The sequence below is a fragment of the Numenius arquata genome, chromosome Z (assembly GCF_964106895.1).
Source record: "Numenius arquata chromosome Z, bNumArq3.hap1.1, whole genome shotgun sequence".
NCBI lineage: Eukaryota > Metazoa > Chordata > Aves > Charadriiformes > Scolopacidae > Numenius > Numenius arquata.
Window position 1 is genome coordinate 80,638,896 of NC_133616.1, and position 15,202 is coordinate 80,654,097.

Below are 15,202 nucleotides of genomic sequence, written 5' to 3' on the forward strand. Positions count from 1 at the left end.
GGAGGGCTCAGAAATAGTCAAAACACTGGTGTGCTATCAGCCCAGCCTTTGGTCAGCCACACGTCTGAAACGCAGCACTACACGAGCTGCTAGGGAGAAATTGAACTCCATCCCAGGCAGAACGTGTGCAGCGCTGATTTTAGCAACTGTCTCATGAGATATCAGTCTGAGGATGTGCAGTTAGTGGTGTACGGCTTTTACTACCAGGGTGATGGAGACTAGAACACGTTACCCAGAGAGGTGCAAAGTCTCCATCCTTGGAGATGCGCAGGATGTGACTGAACAAGGTCCAGAGAGCAGCCTGCCGTCGCTGACCCTGCTTTGGGCTGAGGGCCTGGGATGGGTGGTCTCCAGAAGTGCTTTCTGTGCTCACCCGTTCCATAAATAACTTCCAGGTGTGTTTCTCAGTGTTTTTATGTAAGAAGGCATTTATTCATTTTAGAACGTGTGGTAGGAAAAGCATACCAGGCCATTTCTCCTGTCCTTTTCTCTATCTACCTTTTTCCAAAATTCAACTTAAATAACACGTAGCATTCAAAAAAACCTGTAAAATTAGGTGGTGTTCTTTGTTTCTAGTGATTCTAAGTCAAAAGAGTAGATAAGAAACACTGGCCCAATGGTTTACAGAGTGAACAAGCTTTTGAGTTACCTTAAATTTGAAAACTTAATTATCTTCCAGTCGTCTGTTTCTACTGGGAGATTAATCTGTATTGTGACAGGCTGAACAATATGGCTTTAACATTAATTCTTTGTCTTTATAGTTTAACGGTATATAGAATGCTGTTGCTTAGTTTTCTGGATTCTTTGTGATTTTTAAACGTCAGTTGTTGCGATAATTCTCAGTTCACTCCAAATATTACAAAGAAATTACACTGCTCATGATGGTGAGATACTTCTAAAATCGTCCAAGTAGCTGAGACCTGGGGAACCTAATAAGCCCAGTGCTGAGCATTTTAAAATTGCTAAAGTAACTGCAATGTAGTATTGAGATCCATCTTTATATATCAAACCAAGTTTAACTTTTTTGGTATTTGTTTGCTTTTTTTCCACATCTATGCTTATTTGTACCTTCCTTGATGTGTTTTGTGTAGGTAGGATTGTTGTTGCTGTCAGACACTGAAGGAGGCTGTGATTCATTTTCCTGTCCCCTAGATAAGTTTTTGTGGTCGGTCTGATTTCATGCTTGACTTTTTACATGTTAGATAACTCCGATCACTCGCAGATTCGCATTCTGTGGTGTACTTGTCTGGAGATACCCGCTATCTTTGCGTTCGCAGTGTTTGGTTTGTGCAGGCATTTGAGCTGTCGTAGTGGTAAGGCAGTATAAAAGTGGCCACCTGAATCAAGTCCGCTTGCGGCAGGAGAGGGCTGCAGGGCCAAGCCCTTAGTCGCTCCATCAAGGCGTAAAGTCCTAGTCTGTGTGGTTCTCCAGCTACAGAAGGAGTTTTCAAACACAACTCGGTGTATTCTTCAGCCTACTTTATGAAATTGGAAGAAGTTAGGCACCTGCTCCTTATCTTGAGGAACTCCTGGCATTTTTAACCAAGGAAGGAGAGGAGGCATTGACAGACAAGGTATTCTTGATTTGATGAGTGAGAAAAATTATGTTATGCTCTTTTACTTATTACAGGGTGTTGCCAGTAGCTATTCAACATGCAAAATATAATGACTGAGTCGTTATTTTCTGTAGTGTGGCAAAGTTCAAATTTCTATGCAGAAAATGGCATATCCAGACTGCACCTCAGTAAAAATTGAAATAAATTGTTTGATTTTAGTAACACTGAATGAGAAATTCATGTCATTCTGCAAACCTGAAAACCAAACATATTTGTGGGAAGATTCATTATTATATCAGGCATGCACTAGTTCATAGCTTTAGAATGAGAGAGGGAAAAGTAAGCAAAGAAGTCTTGCTGTAGCTTTATTTTAATATTTTTGAGATTATAGTAACAGATATTATTCCTGTGTTGGACACAACTGCATCCCATTGTAAAAGGTCAAATACTTCATTGCTGTGTGCCTTGCTGATTATCTTTGCACACACAGCTAAGTATGCATGAAGTGAGAAGAGACATTCAGTATATTTTTATTTTCTACTTACCTATTTAGTTCTTTTTTTTTAGGTTGATATTTTGCATATGAATAATTGATGTTCACGTTGCTATTCTTTATTACAGTGTAAATTTCATTAACTGCAAAAATAAGAGCAGCTCAAACGCCTTGCATTTCAGCTTGTATCTCTCTCTACTTCGCTCCTAACCCTTCCAAACGCAATTGCAATCTGAATCTGGTGATTTGAATGAATGCTTCCCTGTAGAGGAATGCTACTGATTGAGTATTTAACGGGATAGCTCACTGATTTCCAAGTATAATCTGTATAAGCTCTGCCACAAACCTTTTCTGTTTTCTCTTCCCGTCCTCCTGGAAAAGCATTGCTCCGCACTTGAGCTATCTCCCATTCCCCTTCCCTAGTTACTCTAGGACTTTGAAAATTATCGCCAATGAAATAGCAATTTTCAGCCTGGTTGGAGAGCTGGTAATGCACATGTGCTACTTGAATGTGGAAAAAGCAGTGTCCTCGATTGGCATTTTAAGCAACTAATTAAAATATTTTGCAGAGTTTAGAATTAATACATTCTGAATACAGGTTTGTGAACTTTCTTGACTTCAGTATATTAGTAAATTCTCATTACTACAAATAAGATTATGATGATTAACAGTTGATTTTATTAAAACTTTGTGAGAAAGTTTTCTCTGGTTGTATGGAAAAGCAAAATCTCTAACCTGTTTAACATTAGAATCCTCTTTTTCTTATTGGAACAGTATTGCTGACATCATCGAGCACTATAGAAAAGAACAGATTGTTGAAGGATATTACCTTAAAGATCCCGTTCCAATGCAGGTAAGATTTCATCTCTGAGCATTTGTTGTTGAAGACACAGACCTAATCATCATCAAATCAATTTATGAACTGAATTACAGCAGAGATACCAATGGTAGTTAAACAGCATCATCTCCAATTTTAATTTTTTCAGCTTGTGTGTGTTTCTTTTTCTTTATCCTCAAATGCATTCACTTCCCAAAGGTTGGCTTGTAGTCAACAGACGATATGGTAAGCTCTGCCTGTGCTCTGAGGTGTTCATCCTCTGCTGTGTGCCCCTGGCTCTGGTCCCTGGCTCAACCATGCTGTGCTGTAGTCCCATGTTAGGGGCAGCCAGGCTGCTGCCCTCCTGTCTTCTCTGTCTCGGGTTTTTCTTCTGCCAGAGGAAACCTGTTTGCACAGAAAAGCTGCAGGGATGATTGCAGGGATGTTCTGGAGCACTGTCGCCCCATAGCAGAAGTTCTTCCTAAGATACCACCAGTAACAAGTGCACCACATGATCTAGCTTTTCATAAGCTTATAGCTAGTTGTAAAGTATACATGTGTATTTTGTTCACTCTCTGTTCCCTAACTTTTCTGTTTCAATGGTTAGAAATTTGCCTTTAATATCCTCCCTAAATAGAGTTACCATCAACTCGCACTCCTTTGTGAGATGTTGTATTAATATAAGAATGTCTCTTTTATTCTGCCTTAGCTCACTAAGCTGAGCATACCAAAGCTGATTCTGTCCCTTTGTCATGTTCTTGTTATTGCCCTGCTGCCACCAATTTTGGCACGAGCTTGCCTTTCTTGAACGTAGTGGACCAGAACAGTGTAGAGTACCATGTCACGGGTAATTCCCTTCCTCTCTGGAAAACACTTAACAGAAACATCCTAGAATAGGTGTCATTTTCTGTAGTGGGTTGACCCTGGCGAGCAGCTAAGGACCTCCACCGTCGCTTGCTCACTTCACCCTCCTGCGGAATGAGGGTAAAATAAAAAAAAAACAACCCAAAACCTTCTGGTTTGAGATAAATGCAGTTTAATAAGCAAAGGAATGGGTGTGGGGGTGATGCAAAGGCAATCATTCACCCCCTCCCACAAGCAGACTTTCTAGTGGTAAGTATCCGCAGATGTAACTTGTATGTTGTACTGGTAGACTTACACCTCGTTGTTCCCATCATTCCTATACTGCTAATTGTGCTGTGTCATCAGTGCTTTCCAGTCGTTTGCTGCTGTTGACTCGCGCTCAGTAACGTGGTTGGGAAGCAAATAGGAAAAAAGCAAATAGGAATCCTGAGACTGCTCTTGGAAGGCTTCACTAGCAACTTCCCTCATCATTCCTCTTGAATCATGGCAGTAATTGCCTTCATTTTAGCTTTTTGCATATGCGCTTATAGTTCCTGTATTAATAATCTCTTCTGCATTGGGTAATTTTCTGCGTGAGACTAATTCAGAGTCTTTTAACCTATTCAGAGATATTTGTGACTTTCTTTGTTTAAAACTTTAGCAGTCAGTGGTGCAATTTATGTTCAGCTTTGTGTTATCTCCCACATACTACCATGCTCTGTGTTTTTGAGGGGGGAAAACTTCAAAAGGCTCGGATAATTTTAGGGTCAGTCTGATTGACTACCTGTGTCTAATATGAAATGTACTTAATATTTGTCACTAGATCTCTCGTTTTGTGCAGTGTTTCTTGTGTGGTTATGGAGATTATCTTGAGCTTGTAAACATCGGGATGTTGCTTCCACTGTAGGTCCTGTAATTCCTGTTGGTAAAACACCAAAGTGTTTTTCATCTTGCTTTTGTCATGTTGTTCAAAATCATGATTCTTGTAGATATATGGACAGGAAGAAAAGTAGAATGTTTAATATGAGCAAGTTCTTATGATGCTTTTCCTCTCAATGCTGTTCTCGCCGCTTGACAGTCTTGCTTTTCACGTTTTCTTACGGCTAAAGAACTTTTGCTGATCAGCTTGCCTCGGTAAGGTCAAACTTGGCTTGGCTCTTGGCCATTCTCATTTGTTACTTGTTTCCAGATCCTCCAGTTTTCTGTGTGAATTTATCCTTTTTCTGCTTCCTTCTCTTGTCTTGAGTTCTACTCAATTAGGACATGTGAGTTCTAATGAGATTAATGGGGACTGTGCAACTTGGAGTCGGTTTTATTTGTGATTTGCACCATTCTTGTTGCTTCAGAGTTTACCCATGATTACTCAGTCCCAAAAGCTTTGGTAAGAAGACATGTTAGAAGCTAGATAAATCTTTAAAGACTTGCATAAGTTTAGCAGAATTCACGGTGAAAGATGCTGCATTTTATTTAATACGCAAAAGACACAGTGTTACTTCGTAGAAGTTGGTCTGTGCTGAAAACTTTTCTTCTATTGTAATTCTGGAAATAGTCTTATTACATTCTAGCAGGGGTATTGTATGAAAAATTATATTGCTTTATTAAAATGCATGAGAGAACAATAGTAGTGAGCTGGTAGCATTCAGTAAGGTGGTCCTGGTTGCAGCTTCATAGTATGAAATTTCTTAATGGCAACTTCTGAGCTTAAAATATGTTTTTCTTACATGTTTACCAGCACCAAGAACAAGTGCTTAACGATACAGTGGATGGAAAAGAAATCTACAATACAATTCGCCGGAAAACAAAGGATGCTTTTTATAAAAATATTGTCAAAAAAGGTTATCTTCTGAAAAAAAGTGAGTTATGTTTACTGCTATGAATTTTTTGCAACTCTGCCTGCATCTGCGAAGAGGGTCTAGGTTTAGCCTGTTGCGTAAAATTGAGTATATGTGCTGCTATTGTAACTTCAGTGTGATTACATGTATGTTGTTCTTCTGTTTGCAGTTTGACAAAAATATTATCACCCTCTTTTGTTTTCTTTGTTTACAAAGTTTATGCTTTCTTTTAAACAGTATGCTAACTTTTTGCTTGACTCTTCTACAGGTAAAGGAAAGAGATGGAAAAACTTGTACTTTATCTTAGAGGGAAACGATGCCCAGCTTATTTATTTTGAAAGTGAAAAACGAGCCACAAAACCCAAAGGACTAATAGACCTTAGCGTGTGTTCCGTCTATGGAGTACATGACAGCTTGTTTGGCAGGTAGGACGCTGGCTTTTAATTCTCCTGTGTGCAGCAGCAGAGTTGACAGCTAGTTTGAGGCACGTGCAAGACATAAGCAATATGTCACTAGCCAACAAGCCATTGTGGCTCTTGGTTCCTACCAAGGGTCTGTAGTTGGTGTGGATTGCAAGGACAGATGTAGCTGATGAATAGGGTCGTCTTTAGCTGTGGCAGCTTGACTCCTAGCCACTGTACGTAAAAAAAACTTCTGCTTAGAAATTTTAGAATTTAGCATTCAAGTTTTACGGTGAAATAAGATGTGATGATGATTCCAGCTTCTTTGCATTGTCATTTTTGAATATTGAGTGCATTAATTGTTCCATGTTTCATTTTACAGAGATTAGAGAATATGAACTGAGGGTTTTAATCCTTTTGAACTAAGAATTGACAAGATCAGGAATTTTGTCAATTCCAAAAAACCTACATTCTTTTGATAGGTATTTGAAAGCTAGCTTGGTTAGACAGAGTCTGTAAGTACTTTTCCATTTAAGAACAAGTAGTTCTGTTACATTAGACCAATTTAGCAGTAAACTCATTCATGTAAGTCAATATCCTCAGAAATTGTTTTTGCACATTTAGTATATATCCACAGATAATTTTCATATCAAATCTTATTTACTGTAATATTTTTTATATTCTGAATATGCCAACTGCAAGGGATGTGATTATCAGCAAAGAACTGAAGTCTTTCAGATGTCGTTGGTACTTAACAAAGAGCTTACATAGTTTTTTCATGGATGGTTAAAAAAAATATCCACTGTCCTGTATTATAATATCATATTGAAGAAATAGGTACACTTACTCCGTTAGAAGTAGAGGTAGAAATGCGGAGACTGGTGCTTTTGTTTGGTGTGTTGCTTTTTAAAATCTTTTTAATAATTTAGAAAAACTCATCGAACTAATGGAATGAGGAGCATAGGTACAGATAGAGAGTATCAGAAGAGCAATAAAAAAAAAATTACTGAAATGTTCCTTGTGTAAGTTGGCAATTATGCAGAAGGCTTGGGTGTGTATTGTAAACAAGGAACACTTTGGTCAACAGTGACTGTCTCTTAATCAGCTTTAAAGCAGCACTGCGCTGTGGGTTAAAGTGCAGTTTGGACAGCAAGTGGTCCTATATGTGGGTGAGAGGAGATGCCCGGTTGCACCAGCTCAGGGAACTCCAGCTGAGACTGAGTCCCTCCTGTGTTTTAAGCAGCTGATAACAGCTGCCTTTGCCCTTTTCTCAGAAGTACAGCGAAGTCTGTAGCTTTGCACATGCAGTTCTTTGGTGGCAGTGATTTAATTAGACCCAGACCTGGCTGCTTCCTTCTCTCCCCCATCCCTTCTGTGGCCATGGCCAGACAGTGCTGTGTCAGCCTTTCTCCAGGCAGCAAAACGGACAGGGCAACCGGAGACTGAAAACTCCTTTCCAAATGAAGCAGGATCCTTCGTGTAACGCTGGTTTTGGGAGAGCTCAATTTCCTTCAGCAGAGTATGGAGGGTCATGAGTGAAGCCTACACTTCGTACAGCTTGTAATTTAACAAACCATTTTTTGATAGGCTTTTTGGCAAGTGAGTGGAGGTACACAAAATGGCAAAGATGCTATAATTGCATTTAAGGTTGTAGAGGTTTGTGTCACACACATTCAATGATTAGTACATGATCCAGTACACATTTTACTGGTTGTGAGAGCTGTGGGGCACATTCACGTAGGGGATTCCTTATGTTAATATCCTTTCCTGAACTCCTGAAAGAAATTAATCATCCTTAATGTGTGATTAATTGGTTGGGAGCTAATGCTGAACCTTTCCTGCTTTTAAAGTTTGTGGGAATTATTCTCGTTGACAAGTCTTTTACACGACCAGATGGCTATTTTTTGCCTTGACTGTAAATCAGCATACATGCCTATTCAGTACAGGCCATTCTAAAAGTTTCTTAGTATTCTGAAACAACCTAGCTATACTAAAGTGAGGTTTTATTAAAATGACATAACACATTGAAAACAAAGTGCAGTTTTGAAGGACCCGAGAAGTTTTCTAGCTGGAGGTCTTCCTCTTTCCCTGTGTGGTGATGTTTCGTGTATACAAACAAATACTGATGCAATGCTCAATGCTCCTTACAAACAACAGAAATGTATTAATTTAGTGTAATCTTTGGTTTTGGCACAGATCAACAAGTGAAGGTGTCTGTTAATATTATGAAGATTAATAAAACTTACCTTTTTTTTTCTGTTTCCTTTATTTTTAAGGCCAAACTGTTTTCAGATAGTAGTTCAGCACTTTAGTGAAGAGCATTACATCTTTTACTTTGCAGGAGAAACTCCAGAACAAGCACAGGTGAGAGCTTTTGTTGTAAATATATATATTTTTTTTTAAGTAATCTTTTTTTTTTTTTTGTCTTGTGGTGCTTAATGATGTTGCCTTTCTTAAACAGGAAGCGAGTGTATGACAAATAGTGGCTATGTCTATATTAGCAGGTGTTTTAATGGAGTAGTAGCAGATCTGTGAGGTTGGTGCTGAGAACCCAGCACCTACGTTACCTGCGCTTTGGACAAGCTCCTGTTGGGTCCCATGGACTGAACTTCAGTTGTTTTCCATCATACGTTTGTGGAGAATGTAGTTTTTTTGACATAGTTTAATGCAGAAGAGTAATGTATTCTGCAAGAGTTTTGCACATTACAAACCAGAGCGTGGTGAGTGGCAGTCTTTCTTCAAAGGCGTATTTCTGATACGAACTAAAATGCTAACGCACCTGTGTGTGCCCAGTGGCCAAAGTATACCGAACTGCTTCCTTTTGCAGTTATTTTTCCTGTCCATAAATTGGTGGTTGTTCATAGCCTTGGGCTCTGATCATGCACAAAAAGTGATGTTTTCTGGTTTTAGTTGGTACCCTTTAGTTACTAGTTCTCTAGCATTTATGTTTGTTGATTAAGAATTGGTAGGATAGGAGCACTCTGAAATTCACTCACCAGCAGGAGAGCATATCTAAGATGAGAGAATGTCCTTATTTATTAACTTTATAGCTCTGAAAATCCACAGCTCTGAAAAATACATGTTGGATCAGAAATTAAGCTTTGCATTTGATTTTATTTGAATGGAATTAAAGCTGTTCAGAGCGCTCGTAATAGACCACTATTCACTAGAGCGTGAAGGCTGAATAAATTTAGTATTCTTCTTGTGCTGTATATGAAGGGAAGCAAAAATTTTCCTCTTAAATTAATACAAGTTTATGAAAGTCACTGGGATGACATCAGATGATTTGTTGCACAACTCCTAATGTCTTTGAGAAGCAGCATGCTGTATAGTAGTTGAGAATATATACATTAATCTCCATGCTCATTACTGTACATCTGTTTTTGTCACATCTGCAATAACTTCTGTGTTCTAAAAATTAAAAGAAGTAAGAATGTGTAGAAGGCAGAATATCCTTTCTTGTTCCCTGAACATTTGGCATAATCTGCTTTTGGTTTTGATCTGCTTAACAGGCTGTTCACTGCGTTTATACAGAATTCGGGGGGGTGCTTATAATTTGGCTTTGGCCCAGGAAAGTTTACTCTGTAGCGTTTCATAGAAAAATAGTTTTATTTGTATATTAAGGCTCTCTCACAACGTGGCAAATAAATACCAAAGCAGCACCATCCTATGGGCTGCATGATGTGTTTATGGTGTGTACAAAAGAAAAGGGAATGTAAAATGCAGCTTTACACCGTGCACACTGTTCATTCCCACCACTGGGAGCCATGGATTTAACGGGAAAGGTTTTCCTGCTGCGAGTGCGTGCCGAGGCGTACTGTGCACCCAGGAAATACTTACTCTTAAGAGCGTTTGGGAGGCATTTGTTTCTTCGATTGCTGCTCCTTCAGAGAGTAAGGAAGCGAGCAGCTGGAACGTGGTGATGCACGGCTGAAAGCTGTTCCTTCTGTGGAAGGTTGTGAAAGCTGAAGCCTGACTCGCAAAGTGGTCTAGCTGCGAATAGCTGCAGCAAATGCTCCTGTTTCTTCAAAATGCAGAAGATAACTATGAATTGTAAGATTGAGACAGTGTTGTGGGTTTTTTTAAATTAGATTGCTAAATTGTATTTTGAGAATAGATGGCGGATATTTATACACGCTTCTTAAGAAGGCTGTTGATCAAAACCCAAGTTTTGTATTTTGCCGGAGCTATACAAAATTTGGCAGTTGAGAGACAAAACTAGAGACTGAGGCTATAACATCTCTTCCACCTTCCACAGGCCCCTTGCAAAGCTCCTCTGGGAGAAACTTTCTCACGCTGCAGTGACTTTTTCAGAGGTGGCCTGGAGAGCTGGCAGTGCCTATTAGCAGCTTATTTGTTGAAAAAAAAAAAATTAGGCACAAAGGTTTTACAGTCAGTTTGGTGTTAGACAACCTGTTTATTTCCTTGATCAAAACAGAATCCGACCATTCATCCACTCTGCTTTGTGCATTTTGTGAGCAAAGCAGGGGGTGTTGGCTATATGCTCCTGTCTTCCTCTGCTAAGGCTGTTTCAGTTCTTGTTTGAAGCGTACACGGTATTATGACTGCCATGCAGAAGTACTGGAGAGAATAATGAGAACAGTTTGGCTTGTTAAGTGTAATTTTCCTCAGAAGCAAACAAGTTTTGCTTCATTTTATATACCATTTGTAATTTCATGTAATATTACTAGACTGGAAAATTGGTAAAGGTCACGCTGTATATCCATTAGTGATGCTTGATAGTTCTAAAAAAGAAAATGGTTCAGATTTGCAAATCCTTTAATAGGTTTTGCTCAGTACAGATAAGGATTTTGCTTTAATATTCAAGCATACTTTGGAATTACAGAAAACTTAGGTTTTGCCAAGCTAAAGGGAAAACTTAAGATACTCTTTTTAGATATGTCTGTTCCACTGCAAGAAGCTGTATCTGACTTTGTTTTATTACGCTGTTCTCCATCCTTCTCTCTTAGGACTGGATGAAAGCTCTGCAGATGTTTTGCAGTTTAAGAAAAACCAGTCCAGGAACATCTAATAAACGTCTACGTCAGGTGAAGCTGATATTATGGGGTTGGTGGTGCATGTGGAGGAGAGTTTTTTGTCTCCTAGTTGCAAAACAATACTGATAAATCTCAGAATTTTACTTTCAACAGTAGTAAATCCTGCATGTACTTGCTTTCCTTTTTGGAGCTGTGCAGTACCCTTGTGAAATGAATCAGAATGACCTACACTTCAGTATAATATCTATATACATAAAACCCAGAATGGCTTTTAGGCAATCAGCATGTGCTTTGCTAGGTATTAATTTCTGACTATATTTGAGTAAAAGTGTAAAGAAGTCAGCGTTTGTATTAACTTCTAAAATTTACCACATTTTTAAATTTTTAAAAATTTCCCATGAATTAACGGGCATGTAGTTAAACAAAATACTTGTTTAACTGATGTGATTTATTTTCAGTAACAAATACATGCAGAATCGTGCTTGTGGCTTAATTTCTCTTGACCTCTTGCAAGTGCTGTGTTTGCCAGAATTTCCTCAGAGGCAGAGGACAGATAGTCATAAATGGCTAAGTCTGTGGAGAATAACAGGAAAACACTTCAAGAATCCCTGATAGTTTTCAATGTTAGGATTATTGAATGTAGTTGTTTTAACAGACAGTGGAGAAAGGAATAAAATAGGATGTTTTTCAGGATGCACGACTGTTCTGTAGTTAACATTAAAGATGCTTGGATACTTCTGAATAAATGAACTACATTGGGTGAATTCACAGCTAAAGTGGTAGGTGACATTAAGGGCTTCAAGCTGGAGAAGCAAAGCAAAAAAAGTGACAATATGAAATAATTCTTTATTTTCAAAAGCAAAGAAAATACTCGTCTACATAAAGAAATAGAATGTAGTAAGTTGCACAAGGGAATTTTACATAATCTGTGGAAAGCACCAAATAAGCCATTTGGAAAGCACTGAATAGTGCCAGTCTTGGATTTCACTAAAATTTTCTGCACATAGAGAAGTTAGTATTTGTCTAATGTCTCAAAGATAATTTTAAAAGCAGAAAACAAGATGCCTTAAAAGCATGGAGCTGGACATTTGTTTTCAGTAATTTTGTTACCCTTATTTTGTCACTGATGCCTCTTAAAATGTTCCATTACTTCTGTTTCTTGCACTTCTTACTAGAAACTTTAGTTTGTATTCAGTGTTCATATAGTAACATGAAGCCTCTGCCCAGAGGATAAAAAATAATTAATGGGTTTTGTGTTTCTGTTCTAGCATCAAAAAGTAAATGTTGTGTATTTTTTTTTTTTAGGTCAGCAGTCTTATTTTGCATGTAGAAGAAGCTCATACGCTCCCAGTAAAGCATTTTACTAATCCGTATTGTAACATCTACCTGAACAGTGTCCAGGTAGCAAAAACACACATCAGGGAAGGGCAGAACCCTGTGTGGTCAGAAGAATTTGTCTTTGAGTAAGTCTTAATCTTCTTGAATTACTGAATTTGGCTTGTAAGTTGCATTGCATTTAAGGTTCTTAACACTGTACTGTTTTGCATACGCGTTTTAAAAATACTGTATGTGTATTTACACAGCAGCAGCCTTTCAGCCAATTTCTGCATAGGCAGAATTTTCTGTAGGCACCTAAATGTCTTTGTTAATGCAAGTGTCTTTGGCTGATAATGAGAACTCAGGATTGAAATGAGTTTAGAATAAGTTTAAGTGCCGGCCAAGTATAGTATTAATTGAGGCTTTCTGTCTTTTCTCCTAGTGATCTTTCATCTGATATTAATAGATTTGAGATAAGTCTTAGTAACAAAACAAAGAAAAGTAAAGATCCAGATATATGTAAGTATTTTTCTGTAAAAAGATGCATATATATTGCAGCAATGGATACTTTGTGTTGTTTTCATTACTCTTGTCAAACATTGTCTCAAGAGAATTAAGTATATTTTCATGCTCGCCGTACTCCTGTGTTTGTATGTTTTGGATGTCTGGTACTGGCTTTCCATTAATGTTTTTACAATGAGAACCTGCATGTTTATAAAATGCACAGTAATCCAGTCCCGGGTATCTGATGGCTTTCCTAGCTCTGCTCTACAGTAGCTGTTGTGTTACACAATGACTGTGCTTACCAAAAAGCAAGAGGCAGGAGAAGCTGTCACTACTAGTTTGCTCCATAAAATGCTAAGTTTCACGGAGTTTTAAGTCTGTGTGCATGGAATTCCTTTTCAAATTTTTTGTTACTTCAAGTGAGAAAGAGAAAGGGAGTAAAGGTGTAGTACTTTCATCACTGGAAAAAACAAAACACAAACAAAAAAACCCAAACAAAACCCAAACAACTCTTGGAGGTTGCTGAACAGAATCTGCAGTGTTTTCTTTCCATTTTACCTCATCTGTCTACTTTCTTTGTACCACCCTCAGGATTAAACCTGAAGGTTCTTCAGTACCACTTTGAAAGGGAAAGGATCCGTATTTTCTTCTGTCTTTTACAGAAATTCTCAAGAACCTGTTTTCATAGAATCATAGAATGGTTGGAGTTGGAAGGGACCTTAAAGGTCACAGAGTTCCAACCCCCCTGCCCTGGACAGAGACACCTTCCACCAGACCAGGTTGCTCAAAGCCCCATCCAACCTGGCCTTGAACCCCTCCAGGGATGGGGCATCCACAGCTTCTCTGGGCAACCTGGGCCAGGGTCTCACCACCCTCACAGGAAAGAATTTCTTCCTAGTATCTAATCTAAATCTCCCCCCTTTCAATTTAAAACCATTACCCCTTGTCCTGTCTTAATTTCTTTGTTACCCAGACAGCTGCTGCTTCAACTGAGGTTTTGTTTCTGTTCCAGAAAATTAGCAGCAAGCTGGTAAGATCTGTCAGCTTTCTAGAAAATCGTGTTTGAAGAACGTGGATTTTGAGCTCTTGGAAAAAAATATTGAAATCATTATTATTTTTAATTTAGTTCTCTTCCCACACAATTTGTGTTTTAGGGGGGGGTGTTTTGGTGTGTTTTTTTTTTTCTTATTCAAGGTATCTTGTTCCCCACCACATTTGTTCTGGAGCAGCTTCATCCCCCTGCCTCCTCTCTGCTGCCTGCAGGGCAGGACGCCCTCCCCACCCTCTTCAAATATTTTCCAAGATTTTTTTCTTCTCCATTGTGTTCAGAGATGTCTGTTCCAAAGTCTGTCAGAGTATTTATAATCTATTGCAGTTGTTTTCAGTTTCATATATTGTGTTACTGGCTTGTTAATATTTGTACTAAATTCTTCTTTTTTTTTTTTTTTTTGAGATCTGTAGAGAAACATTGACCAAAGTAGAAAAATTGCTACTCACTTTGAATGCTCTTGCAGAACCTAACTCAATTTCAAGCCTTTTCCTTCTTCCTCTGACTAGAAAAATTTCTGCATAGCAGGAGGAAAAAAAGATATATTCCCTCCGAGAGACGAAAGGGCTGTAGTTGCAGTTGTGACCATGTTCTTGCACTGTTCTTTTTTTTTTGAGCTGGAAAACTCATTGTCTGTCCACGCCAAAGCTCTGGTTGGTAAAAGGATCTTTAAAAGAATAATTCTTGAATGGGATACTTCAGTAACTCTTTAGAAATGTTTTTGTAGTTTCCTCCTCTCTGTCCAGATTCAGGAGGTTGTGTTGGCTTTGGATGCATCCTGCTGATGGGAGGTGATAGAAGGCTTCCTTACCTTGGTCAGGAGCAGAACTGGCTGAGTTTCTTAATTAGGTACACTCTTACAGCATAACCCAACAGCCCTTTCATTTTGGGGTAAGGATTAGACTAAGTCAACTTGAATGAACATATCTCTGCTTACATCCTTAGCCCTACTAAATACGTTAAGTGCAGGGAGAAAAAAATAATGAGCAAAACCAGCGCATATCTAACATACCTACGTGCTGCATTGCCCGCATAATCCTTGAACTCTTCAAAAGCAAGAGAAATTGGTTCCTTTCCTGAGCATTCTCTTCTGCAGCCCCAGCTGTTAAATGCGGACTGCTATGAAGTGGGAGTCACATGAAGCTGGTACTCGCCATCTTCCCAGTTAATTGGTTAAGTCAGCTTTTCTGATTGATTTTCCTGCCATGTAATGCAGATTGAAGGCCCAGAATTCTGTTATTGGTCTCAATGCTTTATTTCTTTCATTGTAACACACAAGTTAAACACCAGAATGATACTGGCGTGAAGGCTGTTTTTTCATTATTTTAAAATGCTTCCTGAGCTTTCAAATCTTAGACTTGAACTTTGCCTATTATGACTATTCCATAATTATT

At 38.6% G+C, this 15,202-nt stretch overlaps 1 protein-coding gene across 1 annotated transcript in view; it reads left to right on the top strand.

Moving 5' to 3' along the window:
* Nucleotides 1–15,202, top strand: part of RASA1 (RAS p21 protein activator 1) — a 61,325-nt gene that overhangs the window by 32,278 nt on the left and 13,845 nt on the right. Inside the window, exons 9-15 of the mRNA XM_074166936.1 lie at nt 2,824–2,902; nt 5,442–5,562; nt 5,810–5,966; nt 8,219–8,306; nt 10,913–10,990; nt 12,245–12,402; nt 12,699–12,775. Coding sequence (XP_074023037.1) covers nt 2,824–2,902; nt 5,442–5,562; nt 5,810–5,966; nt 8,219–8,306; nt 10,913–10,990; nt 12,245–12,402; nt 12,699–12,775 — 758 coding nt within the window. The remainder of the gene's footprint in view (nt 1–2,823; nt 2,903–5,441; nt 5,563–5,809; nt 5,967–8,218; nt 8,307–10,912; nt 10,991–12,244; nt 12,403–12,698; nt 12,776–15,202) is intronic.